The sequence below is a fragment of the Myxocyprinus asiaticus genome, chromosome 30 (assembly GCF_019703515.2).
Source record: "Myxocyprinus asiaticus isolate MX2 ecotype Aquarium Trade chromosome 30, UBuf_Myxa_2, whole genome shotgun sequence".
Lineage (NCBI taxonomy): Eukaryota > Metazoa > Chordata > Actinopteri > Cypriniformes > Catostomidae > Myxocyprinus > Myxocyprinus asiaticus.
In genome coordinates, this window is record NC_059373.1 from 14,986,522 (window position 1) to 15,005,653 (window position 19,132).

The 19,132-nt window shown below is 38.4% G+C and overlaps 1 protein-coding gene across 2 annotated transcripts in view; it reads left to right on the forward strand.

The window, feature by feature from the left end:
• The window catches only part of LOC127420641 (syndecan-2-A-like), a 47,219-nt gene extending 28,499 nt beyond the window's left edge, over window positions 1–18,720 (forward strand). Inside the window, exons 2-5 of one of the 2 annotated variants that reach the window (XM_051663056.1) lie at window positions 13,825–13,939; window positions 15,425–15,585; window positions 15,719–15,860; window positions 16,593–18,720. In XM_051663056.1, coding sequence (XP_051519016.1) covers window positions 13,825–13,939; window positions 15,425–15,585; window positions 15,719–15,860; window positions 16,593–16,756 — 582 coding nt within the window. In that variant the 3' untranslated portion in view covers window positions 16,757–18,720. The remainder of the gene's footprint in view (window positions 1–13,824; window positions 13,940–15,424; window positions 15,586–15,718; window positions 15,861–16,592) is intronic. The other variant, XM_051663057.1, reaches the window with a different exon arrangement.
• The last annotated feature ends 412 nt before the right edge of the window (window positions 18,721–19,132 follow it).

A 19,132-nucleotide genomic window follows, 5' to 3' on the forward strand; every position in this document is an offset into this window, starting at 1 on the left:
CCATACAGTTGAGGAGGAGGGCATCTTTGGATGTTGCATTTTTTTTTTTTTTTGTAGTGTTGTGATTTCCGGTCTTGTCCACTCTAATCTGTTTCGTTTGAAAATTCAGTTTTCAGTTTCCAAAAGTCAGCATTTACCAAAGTATGCTCTAATACAGCATTTCTGAAAGTTGTTGTAGTGTGGATAAAAGATGTAAAATAAAATTCAGATGAAAACGTAATAGTGTGGACGTGGCCTCAAACAGCTTGTCAAGTTAAAAAGAGTTCAGCTTTTAAATCTGTAAAGAGCGTCTGTAAATGAGCACATGTTAACAAGAGACTCGAACGGCTTTCTCTCATATGTGCTATCCTTGATTAAAATTAAATGTTTGTTCAAATGTTTGATCAACAACTGACTGTAGGGAACAGAAAGGGTATTAGAAGAGACATTATTCAATGACAAATGAGTCATGTGGATCTCGTCTTTGGAGACACATTACACGGAACAAATTTTACTCTTGACATGCAGTGAAAGGATCTCATTGCTGAATACTCCAACAATCACTGGTGAGTGAAATATTAACATTTACCAGACAGTTGCCAAATATATAAAATTTGGCTGCATAACATGAGATTTGTTTGCATATGTGAGTGATTTTCTCGCATTGCAGTAGATGGTTACGGTTACATTCGCAGTCTTTTTGAAAAGCAATATAAATCATTTTTGATAATGAGAAAGGAGGCAAAAAGGCTTCAGGAGGGGGGCAAAGGCCAAAAGTTAACCAACTTTCCTAGAAAAGAAAATTGAAATAAACATAAACGTACTCTAACTCCCTCTCTACCCAAAAAAGGAGAAAACCTGTATTGAAACAAAATGGCACCCACCTCCCTACAAACACTCCCAAAGTAATCAGTCCAAGGCACTTAGGACAATACCTTTTAACAACAGTTCACTCAATAGGCACAAATGCAATCACAAGCAGTATACAACAAACACATCTGAGCTGGGAGAGGGGGAAAGAAGCGTTCCAGCAGCTTTTATCCTCCATCAGCTCACAGCCAGACCAATCAGGAGAACTCCTCATTAATGCTCTCACCTGGTAGTGATTAGAGTGAGAGGGAGAACGAGAGAGTGAGGGTACATTTATACAACAACGATGTACTAAAAACGGAAAAGTTTTTCCTTTGCGCTTTTGAAAAGTTTCGCGTACAGATGACAACATTGTCAAAACGATCCCCATTCACACGGATCCGCGAAAACGACTAAAAACGCTATATTATGCATGCCAGGCCAGTAGTTGGCGACTTTGTAAAGAAACACTACGCGCCTGTGCACATAAGCATTCTTCCACAGAGCGGTGAATACAACAATGAAGATGGCGAAAGCATCGAGCAATTTTGTCTTGACGGTAATGAGGCTGCTTTATTACGACAAGTGAATCTGGACTATAAAGCACGCCACCTTTTTAAGGACTCCAACTGGTGATCTCATGTTGGTCTGTTCGCCTTGGAGATAAGGACGATGTTCTCGAAGTTCATGCCTATAGACTGTAATACGCGTGCGCATGACGTCATCGTTTTCACAATTCGTGTTTTTGTATGTTTACACGGAGACGATAACGGCATCGTTTTGAAAAAACTTGCACTTTGAAACCCGTTTTCAAAAGTTTGCATTTTCAGGCCCCAAAACGCTGTTGTCGTGTAATGAACAGCCAAAACGCATAAAACGTTTTCTGTTTTTAGTTGAAAACGTTGTCGTGTAAACGGCCCCTAAAAAAGCCATGGGAAAAACAGACATGCAAAACTAAACATTCCCACCCCAAAATACACAACCAAAACAGATGTTACCACATTGAATACATTTTACGACGATACTGTATTCATATTCTCACAGCAAGAATCGATATTTTTTTAGGGCTTTGAAATTGTAAATTTTTTTTTTTTTTGTTCAATGCATTAAAAAAACATTAGTGCAGTTAAAGCAGTATCCATTTGTTTTTGTTTTTTTTTTACTTCCTGAAACTTCACGTAATAGAAGAAAGATGTCCCGAGTTGTTTCTAACAAGCTACTCAACAAATCTGAAGCAGTTTCAGAAACAAAACTGACCGAGTGAGACCCAGCGTGTGCGCGATACAGACTGAGAAGGACCTGTCCGTTCGCAAGCTGCAGCCAAGTATACTTGACTGAAAGGCAGCCACAGAACATGATAGTTTTGAGATTTTAAACTTCAGCATTCAATATGTTTTATATTTGTATGTATGGTGTCTAATAATGCATTGACAATGTACACAATAAAGATTGATATGAATTTAATCTCCCCATTTGATCCTATTTAAAACAAATAGTCCACTGGAAAAAGTTTGCCCAAATTGTAATTGCAACATGTCCACTGATTTTATGGCATGCAATGTATGCATGTAAAAGTTTAATTCCTGTAAAAATATATCTAATTAACTCTATCCGCAAAAAAAAAAAAAAACCTGAACATGTACGTTTAAATAATACAAATAAATGATGACTAACTTACTTTTTGCATGTTATATGAGACAAAGTATAAAGTAAATATATTATGATGAATTTTAATGTTTGTTGTAATGTATCTTGTTCCATAATTTCATTGTGATTTATCAAAAAATTTGCAATTAATTAGTAAAAACATTTTTATCGATTGACAGCCCTAATTTTTTTATTACATTTTTCAGGTTAATATTTTTTTGGGGGAAAAGAGATCTCTGCTCAGAGCAAGTATGTGAAAAGGCGACGCATACTGTGGTATCGCAATACTTTGAACATAAAAATTCGCAATAATATCTAATCATGACCCAGTACTATAATATTGTATCGCCAGGACCCTGCTGATGTCCATCCATAATGCAAAGTGTTTACCATTCATAATAAAGTATAAAGTATGGCAGCGTTTCTAAATATTCAAGTTTTTTCCTGGAGGCATATGATTATTGAATAACTGTTCTTTTTTTCATCAGTCACTGATACTTTGTATTCATCCCTCATGGTGATGTATGAGAAGTGTTTCATGAAATCAAATGTGAAATCAAATCCCTGTGAGGTTTACACACTTGTCCTATTCCTTTAACCGGAGGCAACAGACCTGCCGCTCTGCTACAAATCTTTAACTGTCTTTTGAACTTCACTGGGAGGGTGAAGCCCATTTTACAGCGTATTTTCACAACTCTCAAAATAATCTTGGGTTTCTTGCGATTGTCAAAAGCTTTTTGACTGGGTAGAGGTATCACAGAGCAGGCGCCATCCGCAGCGGAGCCACGAGGAGTTTGTAATCTTGAAGGTTAGATTAAAAAAATTTTAAATGGCATTTATGAGTTAATTATTAAGAGGTTCCCATGACAATGATTGAAGTGGGCTTGTTAAACATTTTGATTTCAAACCTATGGAATTATTTAATGATAAATCTTCATAAAAGCTTTAGAGAATGTCTGCAGTGCTAGATTAATTTAAAATAAAATGTTGATGATTATCTACTGAAGAGCATCCTAAATGTGCTATAATTCCTTTAATGAGAAACTGTGGCACTCACCGAATGCTTTACCTTATTTTTGTCAAAGACAGTCTGTCAAATATTGTCAGATTGCCCTTACATATTCACGAGCCACAGGATTAGGTATTTATGGCCCTGGTCAGTTTCAGGGGCAGGCAGCTATCTGTCCTGGCTGTTGCTGGTCATCCAGTCCTTTATGAGGTGTAATGCCAGGTTACAGCGTAGAAGGTGGCCAAGGAGCCATATATATGCTCTGTACACATGAAAGCTTCATCACTGCCTAAAATTAGTGCTATTTTCATAGCTCTCTTTGATGAAGAAACAGATTTACCTGTTTGCTAGACTTTAAATGCATCCCTGAAGCCAAAAGAAAATGCAGAGATGCCTAAAATATGTTGTTGTTTATAGTGAAGTCTGAATAGACCCTCACATTTTGCATAAACGACTGGCAGAGTGCTTACTCTGTGGTTGCAAACGTTTTTGGCCCTGCAGCTACGGGAAGGAGACCCTTCGTATCCTTACATGGGGCATAAGCCCAGGAATGTGGCGCCGGCCCACGTATGTCAGACAGCCGTTTGTTTTGGAATCTGAGAGGGTATTAATCTGTGCTGGGCCAGTGCACTTGCTTCTCTGCCCAACATGCTTTCACTCGCTCTTTTGGCAATGAAAGCGCAAGGCAAACCAGAGTTGTGGACAAACGGCTGCCAGTTTAGACCAAAGACATTCAGCCTGCTGAGATCCTCAGCTCCCTTGTTTACATTTACTTCTCTGGATCCCAGATTTGTTGGTGATGAATTGTCTATTTTTCAGCTCTCTCAGCTGTAGCTGTCTCTATATTCTATTCAAAATTTGATAAATGTTTTATTCTTTGGAACGAAGACAGGCCTTGAAATATTGTTCGAAGGACTATAAACTTCACCATAGAGACTTTCTTGTGGGTAAATGACAGAGAATCTTGAATTAATCAGTGGAAAGGGTCTTTGTGGGCTTTCTTTGTGATTAATATAGTCACCTCTGGAGCACAGAATGGCAGAGGCTTACATGTTGGAGGTCCATGTGGTTGATTCCTCATTGTGTTCTGCTAGACCGAGGATTAGACCTCAATAAGCATTTCCCTCAAAGTTCTAGACGTTTATGTAGCTCGCCTTCAGTTGCCTATCCCTTGATCAGTCAAAGTCGGCTTCAAAGCATTTCTCGACCCTCCCCACAGAGAAAGAGGAAGGGCCTCATGTGTCTCACAGGAGCGATGAGGAGATTCTGGTTTGTAGATTAGTCTCCTCACAGCCCATGAATGATGTCACCTCACAAACTTTCCTCCTGGATGTGTTCCAGACCCGCTTGGGTTTTGGCTTGACTTTGATTGGTGTCCACTTCCTGGAGAAGCTCCAAACCGCTCCCCTCGTTTTCCTGAAAGACTGTTAATTAGTTCCTGATTATGAACCTTAGGAGGGCAATAAAACCTCAGGCCTAGAAGAACAGAGAGATCATACCCCTTCTACACCGGTCTACTTTCAGTTTCTTCTGCCTCAGTGTAGAGTTTCCTAAGCAAATTTCTACTTTAAAAGTACTTTTGACTGCCCAGTTAAGCCATGTGTAACTTCCAATTTACATCTGTCTTTTATTGAGGCACGTTAACAATGTCCGTTGTGTCCTGCAACATCATTTTGAGTCACTTAGACACAGAAATGTATTGTAAGTTTTTTGTGCTAAATTAAAACTGGTCTAACCCTTTAGTGTACTCAAAACTCAACTCAAAACATGTTTCTAAATCAAAGAGTGCATTTAAATACACGATCTTGCACCGATTATGCTTAATAAGCCAACAACGTGTAAGGTAATGTAAACACTTAAAAAAAAAAAAAAATCTGTTTGCCCACTACTCCGATTTCGCTTTGCATGTGAACACCTTTACCGCCGTTCTTACCAGGTTATTCAATGTGCACAAATATATTGCGCATTTCTTTTTACGTTTTGATGTGAAAAGCAGAGAATAATAAGATGATTTCTCTATTACACTGTCTCACTTTATGTGCACAAGTTTTCAGCTTATTATCAGTCGCTAAATGCTCTTCCCCACTCTCCATTACAGACCCTCTCCATTACCCTCATAAACACACTGCTGATTGATGAAGCTCCTGGGCCTGAGGTTTGGATAAAATGTCAGTATTGATTGCACCACTGCAACGTTTGCTTTTGATTGTGGAATAGATCTGTTCCACTCTGTTTGTATAGATAAACTTACAGGCTTCAGCATGTTTTTGGGGTAAAAGTAACAGAAAGTAGAGTTGTCTTGCTCCAAAATATTGTGTTTTATTACCCAGACATAAGGTGTCTATGGAAGCCTGTATTCTAGAAGGGTATATCGGCCTAAATAGTAGGCAGTAAGACACCATAGTATATGAATGCACACACACACACAACCACTCATACTGCTTTTAAACGATATGCATCAGTTTTTAAGAATAGCAAACACTGCCAACATGCAGTGGGGGAGGACCAAGCTGCAAAAAGTGTACCAGTCAGCTATCTTTGTCCTTCCCTCCATTTCCCCCTGCCTACTTTAACAATAACATGGCTTAAAGCATACATTGGACAGAGGGACTCTTTCTTGCCTTTCAAAGGTTGCTAGGCATGGATGTGCGGTTTGACAGGCTTTTAGCAATGTAACCTGAAGGCAGCAGATTGTCCATAGCAGTGGTATTCTTTAGCTTCCCTCCCTCCCTCTTTCTTCACTCGCCGTCACTGTCCTCTCTCACTCGTCCCTCCCTGGCTTCTCCGTCTCTCTCTCTTTCACACCCAGGCTCACTATGGAAACGGAGCAGCCTCCTGCTGGTTGCCTGTTCATTAGAGACACACAAAAGTAAATGCTGTGACTATTTCATAATGGGGGCTACAAACTGCTGGCCCCCTCATTACTGCCGACTCTCCCTCTGACTAGGCCACTCTCCAGTGCTCGTTAGGGGCTTCATTGCTCTATCACCCCCTCAGTCACTGTCCTCACTGATCGAGACGTGAACTGATTTGCACTCAGTAACACATGGGATATGACGCCATTACCACGACTGGAAAAAGTCATTCGTGGCAAATCTTTTCGAGTTTTCTCTGGGAAATGGAAATTGTGTTGTCGACAGGGTTATTATAGTTTTGAAGTTGTAATTTTTTTAATTATTATTATTTCCGTATTATTTTCAATTTGTCATTCCATACATTTTCACATTTTAGGTTTTTTTTCCCACATTTTTTTTACTACTTTAGTTTTTAACTGTCTAACTTGATCTTAAATTTCTCATGGCTGTCTATTGTTATTGCCACCTAGTGGCATTTTCATGTTTAATGAAGGTGGGTTTAAAAGGTTTCAAAGTTTATAATCTACTGTATATCAAAAACGAAAATTATTTTAGATTATTTTTATTTTTATTTAGTTAGTTTTGGAGTTATTTTCCAGATATGTTTTAATTTTTGTTTTAGTTAATGAAAAGGTTTATATTGAGTTTTAATTTAGTTTTCATCATGATAACACTGGTTGTCGGTCCTATAGTTTGTACTAGAGTGTAATCAGATGACCAGAAGGTGACATCACCAGTGTTATCATGATGAAAACATAAATTAAAACTCAATTTAAACCTTTTCATTAACTAAAACAAAAATTAAAACATATCTGGAAAATACTGAAACTATACCAAAAAAAAGAAAAAGGCCATTACTCCACTCTGTGGGCTTGTGTTTGGGTCAGTTTGCGATGATGTTAGGGTTCAGAGCATGTGTTAGGGGAGGTGGATTGGTGTTATTGGGTCTTTGTGTCAGACGGTGCTCTGGCAGATGTTTAATCTAACAAAACAAAACAAAAAAAGCCAGAAGTTCAAAGGTTATCAATTAACTGTCTTACAGTGCATCCGGAAAGTGTTCACAGCGCTTCACTTTTTCCACATTTTGTTATGTTACAGCCTTATTCCAAAATGGATTAAATTCATTATTTTCCTCAAAATTCTACAAACAATACCCCATAATGACAACGTGAAAGAAGTTTGTTTGAAATCTTTGCAAATTTATTAAAAATAAAAAACGAAAAAAATCACATGTACATAAGTATTCACAGCCTTTACCATGACACTCAAAATTGAGCTCAGGTGCATCCTGTTTCCACTGATCATCCTTGAGATGTTTCTTCAACTTAATTGGAGTCCACCTGTGATAAATTCAGTTGATTGGACATGATTTGGAAAGGCACACACCTGTCTATATAAGGTCCCACAGTTAACAGTGCATGTCAGAGCACAAACCAAGCCATGAAGTCCAAGGAATTGTCTGTAGACCTCCGAGACAGGATTGTATCGAGGCACAGATCTGGGGAAGGGTACAGTAATAATTTTTGCAGCATTGAAGGTCCCAGTGAGCACAGTGGCCTCCATCATCCGTAAATGGAAGAAGTTTGGAACCACCAGGACTCTTCCTAGAGCTGGCCGCCTGGCCAAACTGAGCGATCGGGGGGGAGAAGGGCCTTAGTCAGGGAAGTGACCAAGAACCCGATAGTCACTCTGACAGAGCTCCAGCATTTCTCTGTGGAGAGAGGAGAACCTTCCAGAAGAACAACCATCTCTGCAGCACTCCACCAATCCGGCCAGACGGAAGCCACTCCTCCGTAAAAGGCACATGACAGCCCGCCTGGAGTTTGCCAAAAGGCACCTGAAGGACTCTCAGACCATGAGAAACAAAGATTGAACTCTTTGGCCTGAATAGCAAGCGTCATGTCTGGAGGAAACCAGGCACTGCTCATCAACTGGCCAATACCATCCCTACAGTGAAGCATGGTGGTGGCAGCATCATACTGTGGGGATGTTTTTCAGCAGCAGAAACTGGGAGACTAGTCAAGAATCGAGGGAAAGATGAATGCAGCAATGTACAGAGACATCCTTGATGAAAACCTGCTCCAGAGCGCTCTGGACCTCAGACTGGGGCGAAGGTTCATCTTCCAACAGGACAACGACCCTAAGCACACTGCCAAGATAACAAAGGAGTGGCTACGGAACAACTCTGTGAATGTCCTTGAGTGGCCCAGCAAGAGTCCAGACTTGAACCCGATTGAACATCTCTGGAGAGATCTGAAAATGGCTGTGCACCGACGCTCCCCATCCAACCTGATGGAGCTTGAGAGGTCCTGCAAAGAAGAATGGGAGAAACTGCCCAAAAATAGGTGTGCCAAGCTTGTAGCATCATACTCAAATAGACTTGAGGCTGTAATTGGTGCCAAAAGTGCTTCAACAAAGTATTGCGCAAAGGCTGTGAATACTTATGTACATGGTTTTTCTTTTTTTTTTCTTTTTTTTAATAAATTTGCAAAGATTTCAAACAAACTTTCACATTGTCATTGTGGGGTATTGTTTGTAGAATTGAGGAAAATGATGAATTTAATCCATTTTGGAATAAGGCTGTAACATAACAAAATGTGGAAAAAGTGAAGTGCTGTGAATACTTTCCGGATGCACTGTATATAGCAAATATTTAAGGCATGATACATTGTTTATCTGAGTAGGGAATGTCTGAGTTTAAAGAAACTTTAAATTAAAAAAAAAAAAAATTACATTTTCGGAAGAAAATGCGAGTGGTGCAAAAGTCATTGCCATGATGTTAGGGTGTTGTAGCTGGTTTCTAGGGGATTTCTTGATGGTTACTTAAAGGTCCAGGTCAAAAGAGCCTACCCCAAATCTCTATTATATTCTGGTTGCTCCTTCAATGTAAGTTATTTTTATCATCCACCAGATGAAATTAAGTCTAAAGTAAAACCTGGTCTCATGGAATGAACATTATATACATTTTTGCAAACTGACTTGTACGTGCCGCTTTCTACATTTTGCTGCAGTTTCCTGGTGAAATGAACACTAGAGGCGCTACACCAACTGTGTGGTTTAATCATTGTCACACATCACGAGTACAATTGCTGATTTTGATTTTATAAAAACTTATTTTTCATTCTGTTACTCACCCCCCCCCCCCCCCGCTATGTTGTGTCAAAACACTTTTACTTTAACACATGATTTGAAAAACTAAACATTTTTATACTTGCATTACAGACCCACCTACATATACACACTTATTCCAATGTCTTCAGCTTGTTTGGTAGCTCACTTAAAAGAGCATTGGACTTTGAGCTCAACGGCTACTGTTCAAAACCAGCTAAAGACGTGTAAAAGTGGCATAGAAGAGACACAAAATGACATGAATGCTTCAGTTATTGTGTTTTTTATTTGCAATTTAAAACACTATTGGTTAGGGTTAGGTGTTGGTTAAAGGTAAGGATGTCTGTTTTTTTTAAATCTCATTTATCTTTTCGGACACTATTGGTTGGGTTTAGGGTTAAGTTTTAAGTTAGGGAGGTACATTTACTTATAAAAACCTCCATCTTAATTTCACCTTAAAAACCTCATCTGATTACAGCCTCATTTTGCTCGGTTTTGCAAAAATGTTGCAATGTTTATAAAAATTTCATGAGATCAGGCTGAAAAAGTAATAGCTCACCTTTCCTCAACTCACTCAATTTGAGGTATCGTTCATGAATAGACCACAAAGTCAATTAGTGATTTATAAGCAATTAGTGATGATTGCCTTTTCATTTTCCATGCTGATTGAAGAATATAAATACATAATTCAAACACAAAAGCACTTTGAGTCTGTAAAGAATCCAGTCCATCCAGTGGCATTTGTGTTTTTTCAAAGCTAGACATTTAGAAAATTGATAATTGTTCAAAAGCACTCAAGTAAAATGCATTCCTTGAAAAGGTTTTAAAAACCTCTGAAGGACTCTGTGGGCTGTTTATTGTCCATAGCCATGCATAAAGACACATTAGACACCTCATCAGAGAACTTTGACTAGAATTCCATTGACAAAGAAGTAACTGAGGATATTGATCCCAGCTGATGCGCCTGTGTGTGGCCCAGACAATTGTGTCCTTTGTACTTTGCATTTCAATCAGTGGTGTTGTGTGGGCCAGGCAAGTGAATTGTCCACAGAGAGAATAGCAATGCTGAGTTATAGAGGTTAAGATAAAGTTGCTTTGAACAAATTCCTCCTTTGATCAGGACTTTGCCTTAGATGCTTTTCTTTGAGAAGTCACTGCTGCTTTTGAATGAGCCAGTTATTGTTCTGGTTTATCATTGTGTCCTATCTGCAGCTCTGTCTCTTTGTAAGAAAGTATTTTGGCTTTTTTTTATGCTATGTCTCACAAAGACATACAAACAAATACACAGTTTAGTAATACCTTATAGAGGAGAAAGAAAACTTTTTTTCTTTGGAATCTCCATCAGTCCTGTGTCTCCTGTCCTCCCACCCATAGGAAAAAAATCAATTTGTGTTCATTGACACTGTGGCTATATCAGCTGCAAACACGGACAGCTCCTGGAACAAAGATACCAGTATCTGTGTTGCAAACTGTCTGTAATCAACTCCCGAGCCCTCAAGCATGATTTATAGGTGGGGGGTACTGTGTGAAGAATTTACATGTTTCCATTCATTATTGTATAAATATTGGGGGGGGGTGGGCGTCACCTCTCCCACATCCCCCCTTGAATCTATGGCACTGATATTATGGGACTTTTTCTAAAGCTGCCTCAGTATGGAGAGATCATCACAGGCAGGGCAGGATTGGCCCTGAATGCTGGTTTCCATTGGACTGGTAAACTTCTCCACAAAGACCAAAAGATAACACAAAGGATCCTGATTTGCACAACTACAAAAACCTCTACAGATATTTACCACATACTGTATATACATTGGGGCTCAAAAGTCTAAGTCAGCTTGTCAATATGCTTCTTTCCCCCCCAGTTAAAATTATATTATCAGCAAAACAAGTTAAAATGTATTGGAGCTTAAAGGTGAAATGAAAAAAGAAAATTTCAGATTGTCATAGTATTTGTTACACCTTAAAAACAGAATGTAACAAAGAGGTGCAGGGAGGCGAGAGTAGCAAAAATTGGCACTTTTATTGACAGCTCAGTATGTAAAAAGACAACACAACTCCAGAGTTTTAAGTAAAATAACCACGTGCTCCCCACTCCAACCGGAGTGGAGAACCTGGGAGAAGAGTCAACACACACCTGCACACCCATGAACAAGGTGGCTATAGATCTCACACATCCGTCTCCCATCACCCACCTCAGCCATGGATCACCCGGTTTATATAGGATGGATCACACTGCTTGCCGGTGTGCCCCAACAATAATCAGCTCCATTGGCCACAGCACACCTGAGAGCAATCAAAAAGAGAGAGAGAAAGACAACACACATACACACACACACACAACATACCTCATGCACACGAACGATACAGCCGAGAGGGCTGTGACAATTTGATATTTAGCATATTTTTATTTTCAGGTTTAAATGAATCCCAGATTTTCAAAGTGGACAATACTGTTTTGGACCCTACTTTAATTATCTGTATAGCCTGTCTGTAGACAGCATATAATAGGATTGGGAACCGAAAACCGTTTTTTATTCATTTAAACATTTAAAATGTTATCCGGAACATGTCTCGCAACACAGAGTTTAGTCCGATTCTAGTCTGATTCCTTAATGAATGACTCTTATGAGCCTGTTCTTTTGACTCCACAGGGCGAAACACACAGTGCGACCAGTGTAATGCATTTCTAGAATGAATGGGCCACTATGGACCGGTTCTCTGTAGTGAAACAAAAGCAATTCGACCAGAAAAGTGACTGAAGTAATCTCACTGACATGGAAGTTATGACCAACTCAAAATTAACCAAGTACTTTTTGATATATAATGCTGTACTTAAAGATCCTAAAACATTTTTGTTTGATTTGAATTTTTATTTAATATATAGTTAAAGTAGGACCAATTATTAGATGCATTCATGCCTCAAAAAATCTTTGAAAAGTCAATTAAAAAGTATTTTGCAAGAATTGTATTATCTCTGATTTGCAATCTACTCTGTTGAAATCTGAAATGTTAATGCAATTAAAATTCACTTCCAAATATTGTTTCCTCAAAAGTAAGAATTGTTAATGCAACCATTTAGGAATCGAAATCATTAAGAGCAATTGGAACCAGAACTGTTAAATTACTTAGAATTCCCATTCCTATATATCCCCATTTGCATTACAACTTGTCACAGATATTTCAGTAGTGATTTTATTGATTGGTCACTGGTTGTAGATAGGACTGTCACTATCGATTATTTTGGTAATTGAGTAATCTAACAATTTTTCTGACGATTAATCGAGTGATCAGAAAAAATATTTAATAACTCAGATTGCATAAAGTTGTCGAGATGAGGTCACGTTTGACTAAAGTGCATTAATTAGCCTAAGTTTTGATGTATTTTCCGATTGAATAACAACAACAGAACAATTGTCCAAAAAATATCTAAAGCCAACAGACACCCAAAGCATGTCTATAATATAAAAAGATGTTTATTCAAGCTGACAGAGATTGGCTTCTCCAGGTGTGCCCAACTTTTTAAATGCAAGATCTACTTTTTTCTTTAACTAGTTCAACATGATCTATCAATTTTAGTTTAGAACTCAAATATGGAAAAACAGGCTATGGAAATATAATATTTTATCTTTTCAGAAACAATGTCTGCCCATCAATCTTGTTTATTGAGAATAAATAAACTCGCACCGTCATCTGTGGACTGCATCACCTCTGCCTTATTTTCGATTTGTCAATTTGGGCAATTTTGTAATCAAGGATTTTTTTAAATCAAAGAATCGAATGAAATCGAGTAATCGTGACAGCCCTAGTTGTTGAGGTTGCAAACAGTGCAGAGTCAACCATCCAATCAGCTCTATATATTCCAACAAGGCATTCTGATTGAAATTAACCCTTGGCTTGTACACTTCTAGATGTTTTTTAGTGGTATAGGGGCAGGGTTAAGGAGTTGATGGGGATGGGCTCCTGCTGGAAGAGTACATTTGTTGTTGGAAAGTGAACTTACTACTGTGTCATAATGTGGCTCTATAGAAGTAGCTAAGCTTGCAGTTCATTCTGAACGCTTGGTTATGGAGAACATTTTACTTATAGCTGCCGGGCCTGTGTCAATGCAGAGGCTTTTGATTGCAAGGTTAGACTGTGTATAATACGTATTAAGGCAGAAAATATTGACTTTCAAATTTCAGCAGTGAGCTGAAAAGAAAGGGAATACTCATTCACACTGTGGCAAAACGGGAAGTTTACTGCTTTCTGAAACATTACTGAGATAAAATCTATTTCATATGTCCTCCTTGTGTCAAGGGGTTTGAGCTATATGGACAGACAATGAAACCTGTCTTAACCTCCAATTTTATGACTCACAGTTAACTGTTGCCATTGCAGATAGCAGTCTCAGCAGCCAAATCCCCCTCCACGACTGATGACTTATACCTGGAGGAGGCTGGATCAGGAGGTTACCCCGAAGATGACGATGACTTCAGCTCTGGATCAGGATCAGGTAACATCTCCACATTTTGTGCTCATAAGGAGTGCCTTCCCTGCTGACATTACCAGAAAGGCTGGCATATGTGTGTTTTGGATGCTATTCTCCAACATGGGATGCTGGTGTGCTGATTTGTCCCCAAACAGGCTGTTAAGTTAGCTTATAACACTATCAGTAACACCACTTTGGTCATCCATCTTCACCAGAAAGACTATGCTGGTCAACCAGCTGTACCACTGGACCAGCAGACTGCAAAAAAATAAAGAATAAAAAAATATCAATCTTAATTATTATTATTATTTGTCTTTTTTTTTTTTTTTAGTAAACATCCTTAAAGATAAACTTACGTAAAAAGCAAAACTCTGATATAAGATTATAAGACTTCAGATACTATATGATGAAATAAGTTTATTTTTCTTAAAACATTGGCACATTTTTTTTTTCTTGTTTTAAGCATAAACCTTACAAAATGTTGTTAGATTTAAGCTTAAAACAAAAAGAATATTTGTCAGTGGTGTAAGAAAAATACATTTGAATCAAGATACAATCTCTGAAAACAAATTTCATTATTGTTTGCAATTTTGCTTCTCTAGTAAATGGATCTAGTTCACCAAAAATTAATATTCTCTCATCATTTACTCACCCTCATGCCATCCAAATGTGAAAGACTTTCTTTCTTCTGCAGAACACAAACAAAGGTTTTTTGAAAAATATCTGTTCTGTAGGTCCTCACAATACAAGTGAATGGTGACCAATACTTTGAAGCTCCAAAAGCATATAAAGGCAGCATAGAAGTAATCCATACTCCAGTGGTTTAATCCATATCTTCTGAAGCAAAATGACATGTGTAGGTGAGAAACAGATCAATATTTAAGTCCTTTTTTACTATCAATCTTCACTTTCACATTCTTCTTTTGTTTTTGGCAATGTGCATTCTTTGTGCATATCGCCACGTACTGGGCAGGTAGGAGAACTAATAGTAAAAAAGGACTTCTATTTTATCACCCACACTTATATCGCTTCAGAAGATATGGATTTAACCACTTGAGTGATATGGATTACTTTTATGGTGCCTTTATGTGCTTTTTGGAGCTTCAAAGTTTTGGTCACCATTCAGTTGCATTGTGTGGACCTACAGAGCTGAAATACTTTTCTAAAAATCTTCATTTGTGTTCAGCAGAAGAAAGTCATACACATCTGAGATGGCATGAGGGTGAGTAAATGGGAATTTGATGATATGGGAATTTTCATTTTTGGGTAAACTATCCTTTTAAAGATGTTAAGATAATTTTACTGGAAAACAAGGCAAAAATGTGGATGAATGAAAAACAAAAAAACATTAAAGAAAAATATTTTTTTGCAGTGCACAAGTCAGACTGGACCAGCATGGAAATTCATGCTGCTGCAAGCAGGTGTTTTCAGCAGAGTAGAATCAACCATCATTGATTCTAGGTTCACAATCTAATGAATCAATCAAATGTGATTTTCATTGTCTTTCAGGAGGTGGAGATGAGATAGAGGAAGCTTCTACAGTAAACACATTGTTCATCATGCCTAAAGCAGAGCCCACACAGGACTCCACCAAAGACTTCACACTGAAAGTGGAGACACCTACAGCCCGCGATGTCCCCAAAGACACAAAGAAACGAGTTAGGACTGAGGTGAGTGCTAGCTTAGTGTGCAATAAATTCCATCATAAGTTGAACTTTGAGTGTAAATGATTTAAATGTGCAGTTATCCAGCAGAAAGCCCATTATTATGAAAGTCATCTTTCACTTATTGTAACACTTCAAGTTCTCCACTCAGCCCCCAGTTCTTGCCACAGAGGACTCGCGCAGAAACCTACTCACAAGCACCACCAGCTTCCCTCGATCTCCGTTGGATCCCCTTGATGTCCAGTCTGAAAATCTCTTCCAGAGGACAGAGGTTTTGGCAGGTAGGTTAATCGTCATCGGTATGTTAGTATGGCTAGTTACTTAGGTACGGCAGCACTCTAAGATACTTCTGAGTAACTTCAGGTGACACACCAAACAAGTAATGACAGATGTTTTGAATAGAGGATTTCTGAGGAGCTCTGAGGAATTCTTGCACATAATTCATGGTGTCGCAGCATGCACTTTCTCAAACTTTAGCTGCAACCCTCACTGGGAGATTTGAGAGTTCACTGCACATTTTTATTTATTTATTTTTCTTGCCAGAATGCACACTTAATCCTCCGTCTTAGAAATGATGTATAAGATTTTACCATACAACCCACTCAAAAATAACAGATCAATTTATTGATGTTTCTTAAGTGTCAAATGTTTAACTTAAGTACACTCAGCTTGTTGGCTGTCTGTTTAATATCCTGTAGAATGTAGACAGATGAACGTGAAGATATAAAGTCTTCCTGTTTGGGGTTTACACACTTCCTCTCTATAAATCTCTTGACCCTGAAGCAATATTGAGGGGGTCCTTATTTAATTATCCAGTTACTGTATATAAGGCCAAGCTGAGTAGGACAGGGATCTGCTTTCTATGTGCCATAGAATCTCAGACAACACTTTAGTCATATAGCCCACCAGCTGTAATATTTCAACATACAGCATGAGAAATAGCTGACTCCCATTTATCTTTTCTCATCTGAAATAAACTGACTCATTAAACCTCCCTAAATCCTCTATTTCAGCTGTCATTGCGGGTGGAGTTATCGGCTTCCTCTTTGCCATCTTCCTCATCCTCCTGTTGGTGTACCGCATGAGAAAGAAGGATGAAGGCAGCTACGACCTCGGTGAGAGGAAGCCCTCCGGAGCGGCTTATCAAAAAGCTCCCACTAAGGAGTTTTATGCATAGACTCGCTCATAGAAACCGAGCTTCACCAACCAGAGTGGTGGTCTAATATCAGTGACTATGACAAACTAGTTCTGAATTTAAATCATACAACATGATTGAGGGAAAAAAAAAATAACAAAGGAAAGCTTTTGCATAGAGTATTGTAATTAAGACATTTTCTTTCCTCTTTTTTTTTATGAAAAAAAGCAAGTGTTGCTTATTTAACAGCAAATCTCTCTGTATTTAAACATGATTTTCTGTGTATATGAAATGGCTGAAAAGACAACCACAATCTGTAAAGGTGAGGAAATTTCCGCATCCGTCTTCTGTCAAAGGAGCTGTTTTTAGTCGCTGACTACTTTTTAACTGTAGCAGTATGTATTTGTAAAGAAAAAATTTAAAGTGGAATAATTGAATATAATTGTTCTGTATCAGTCCTGTTTTCATTTCTCCTCTTATTTCTTTTTTTCTTTTTTTGTCCTAGCATGTCTGATGTTGATCATAAGTGTATATTCATTAATTTATCTTTTCTCGGATGGTGAAAAATGCCTTTCTGTAGTTTGGATTAACTCTTAACGAGTCAATGTACATTTTTTCCCTGCAGGTTGCGATGTTGATTTGTTATTTTATTTCACAACAACTTGGTTAGAGCGACCGTTTATGGTATTTTGTTTTATGTTCGCTTTTTCTGTACTTGGTCTTAGAACTGGTGTTAAAAATGGTGTTAAAAGACCCACACGTCTTGCAGATTTTTTTGTGATTGTTCGCTGAGCATTGAGGCTTCATCTGTGCATGAGCCCAGCAGTGTTTGTGGGTTAAAAAATTAACCAGTGCCATTTGTACACTCCCATACATCAGTTGTCTTCATCCACGTCATGCCGACTCTAAATCTGCCCTTAGATGTTTGAAGAGAGCTAGATTTATCGAATTGATGAGCCCGTAGCCTTCCCTCCATTACTCTGTCGTTATAATTGGAGGATGAGTTAGCTCAGACTGGCTCTTCTCGGGGCGCTGACATGGCCTGCCCACCCCTAGATGTTCCTTTGATCAAAGCGCAGTTCTGATGTTTCGGTGATGAAAAGCTCAAGATTCTGTACTGATCTGCTTTTATTAGCTCATCAAGAAAGTAGATCAGATGTTACTGTTACAGGGAGCAGCTGTCCTACTGGGACTAAACAAGCTAGCAAGTTGAGTCAACATATATTTACATGAAATCACCACTGGGGAATCATTGTTGAAAGTGGATTCCAGTGGTATTAGTTTGGAAGTGGTTGGTGATCATATACAATCTGTCAGCTACATCTGTAAAACAGTTGTCATTGCTGAAATGAGGTTAATCCGTAATGGTGCTCATCAAAAGTAATGTCCTCTACAGATCAGTATAACTAAACAAGCGCTGCCTCTCTCTCTTTAGATTCATATAAAGGTTGTGAAGTTGCCTTGAGAAGCATTGCGAATCCACTCCTGTTCGATTTTAAAATCCGTCCTTTCTCGCCCCCCTTGTTCCTCTGTAAAACTGTACCCAACTGTGACCAACACCCCTCAGTGACTGTACTGACCCATACCCACCTAAGCTGGAGCTGAGCAAAGCAAGGTATTGAGAAAACATAGGCAAACCCAAAGACTCATTTTATTTTCACATTGCTGCGTATTCCTTTGGCCACACTTAGTTTTTGTTTGGGTTTTGACTAGACATCTGACCATTGACTCCAATTACTTATTCATGTATGGGAAAAAATCTATATAGAATTATATATAAATGTATATTCACAAATGTTTTAAACCTTCAAAGTGCCTACCATTTGGAAACATGCAAATGTCTGTCTTGGTTCGAGGCAATGTATATGCCAGAATGGCTAGAGTGATTGGTATCGTGTAAGCAAAGCAGATTGAAATGGTAACTTTTTTGTTGCTGTTGTACAAAAAGCAGACAGTATTGTACCTATAAGTTAAAACAACACTACTGAATAAACATTGTGGCCTAATTTTGCTTTTTGCACTGTTATTTTTTTTATCCATCCATCCATCCATCCATCCATCCATCCATCTAGCTATTTATCAATGTGTGTTTATCCATCTATATCTCTCTGGCTGTCTGTCTAATTATTGCAGGTTGTTGAAAGCAAACTATTGGAATTGGCATGGCATGTATTAAAGATTCTTCCCCTGTGTCTGGAATCTCATGCAGGGACTGTAAAATGGGAACCATAGGGATTAATGCTGAGAGTGTTTTCACATAGGCTCAGCACCGCAGATTACTTCTGTATTTATTAATCTTTATTGGTTCCCCTCTGGGATTACTCTGCCAAAACTTAATCCCAGTGGCACTCTTATTCAGATCAATGTCATGGATGATGCAATACAAATGATTGACCTTTGTGGAAACAAATCTGAATA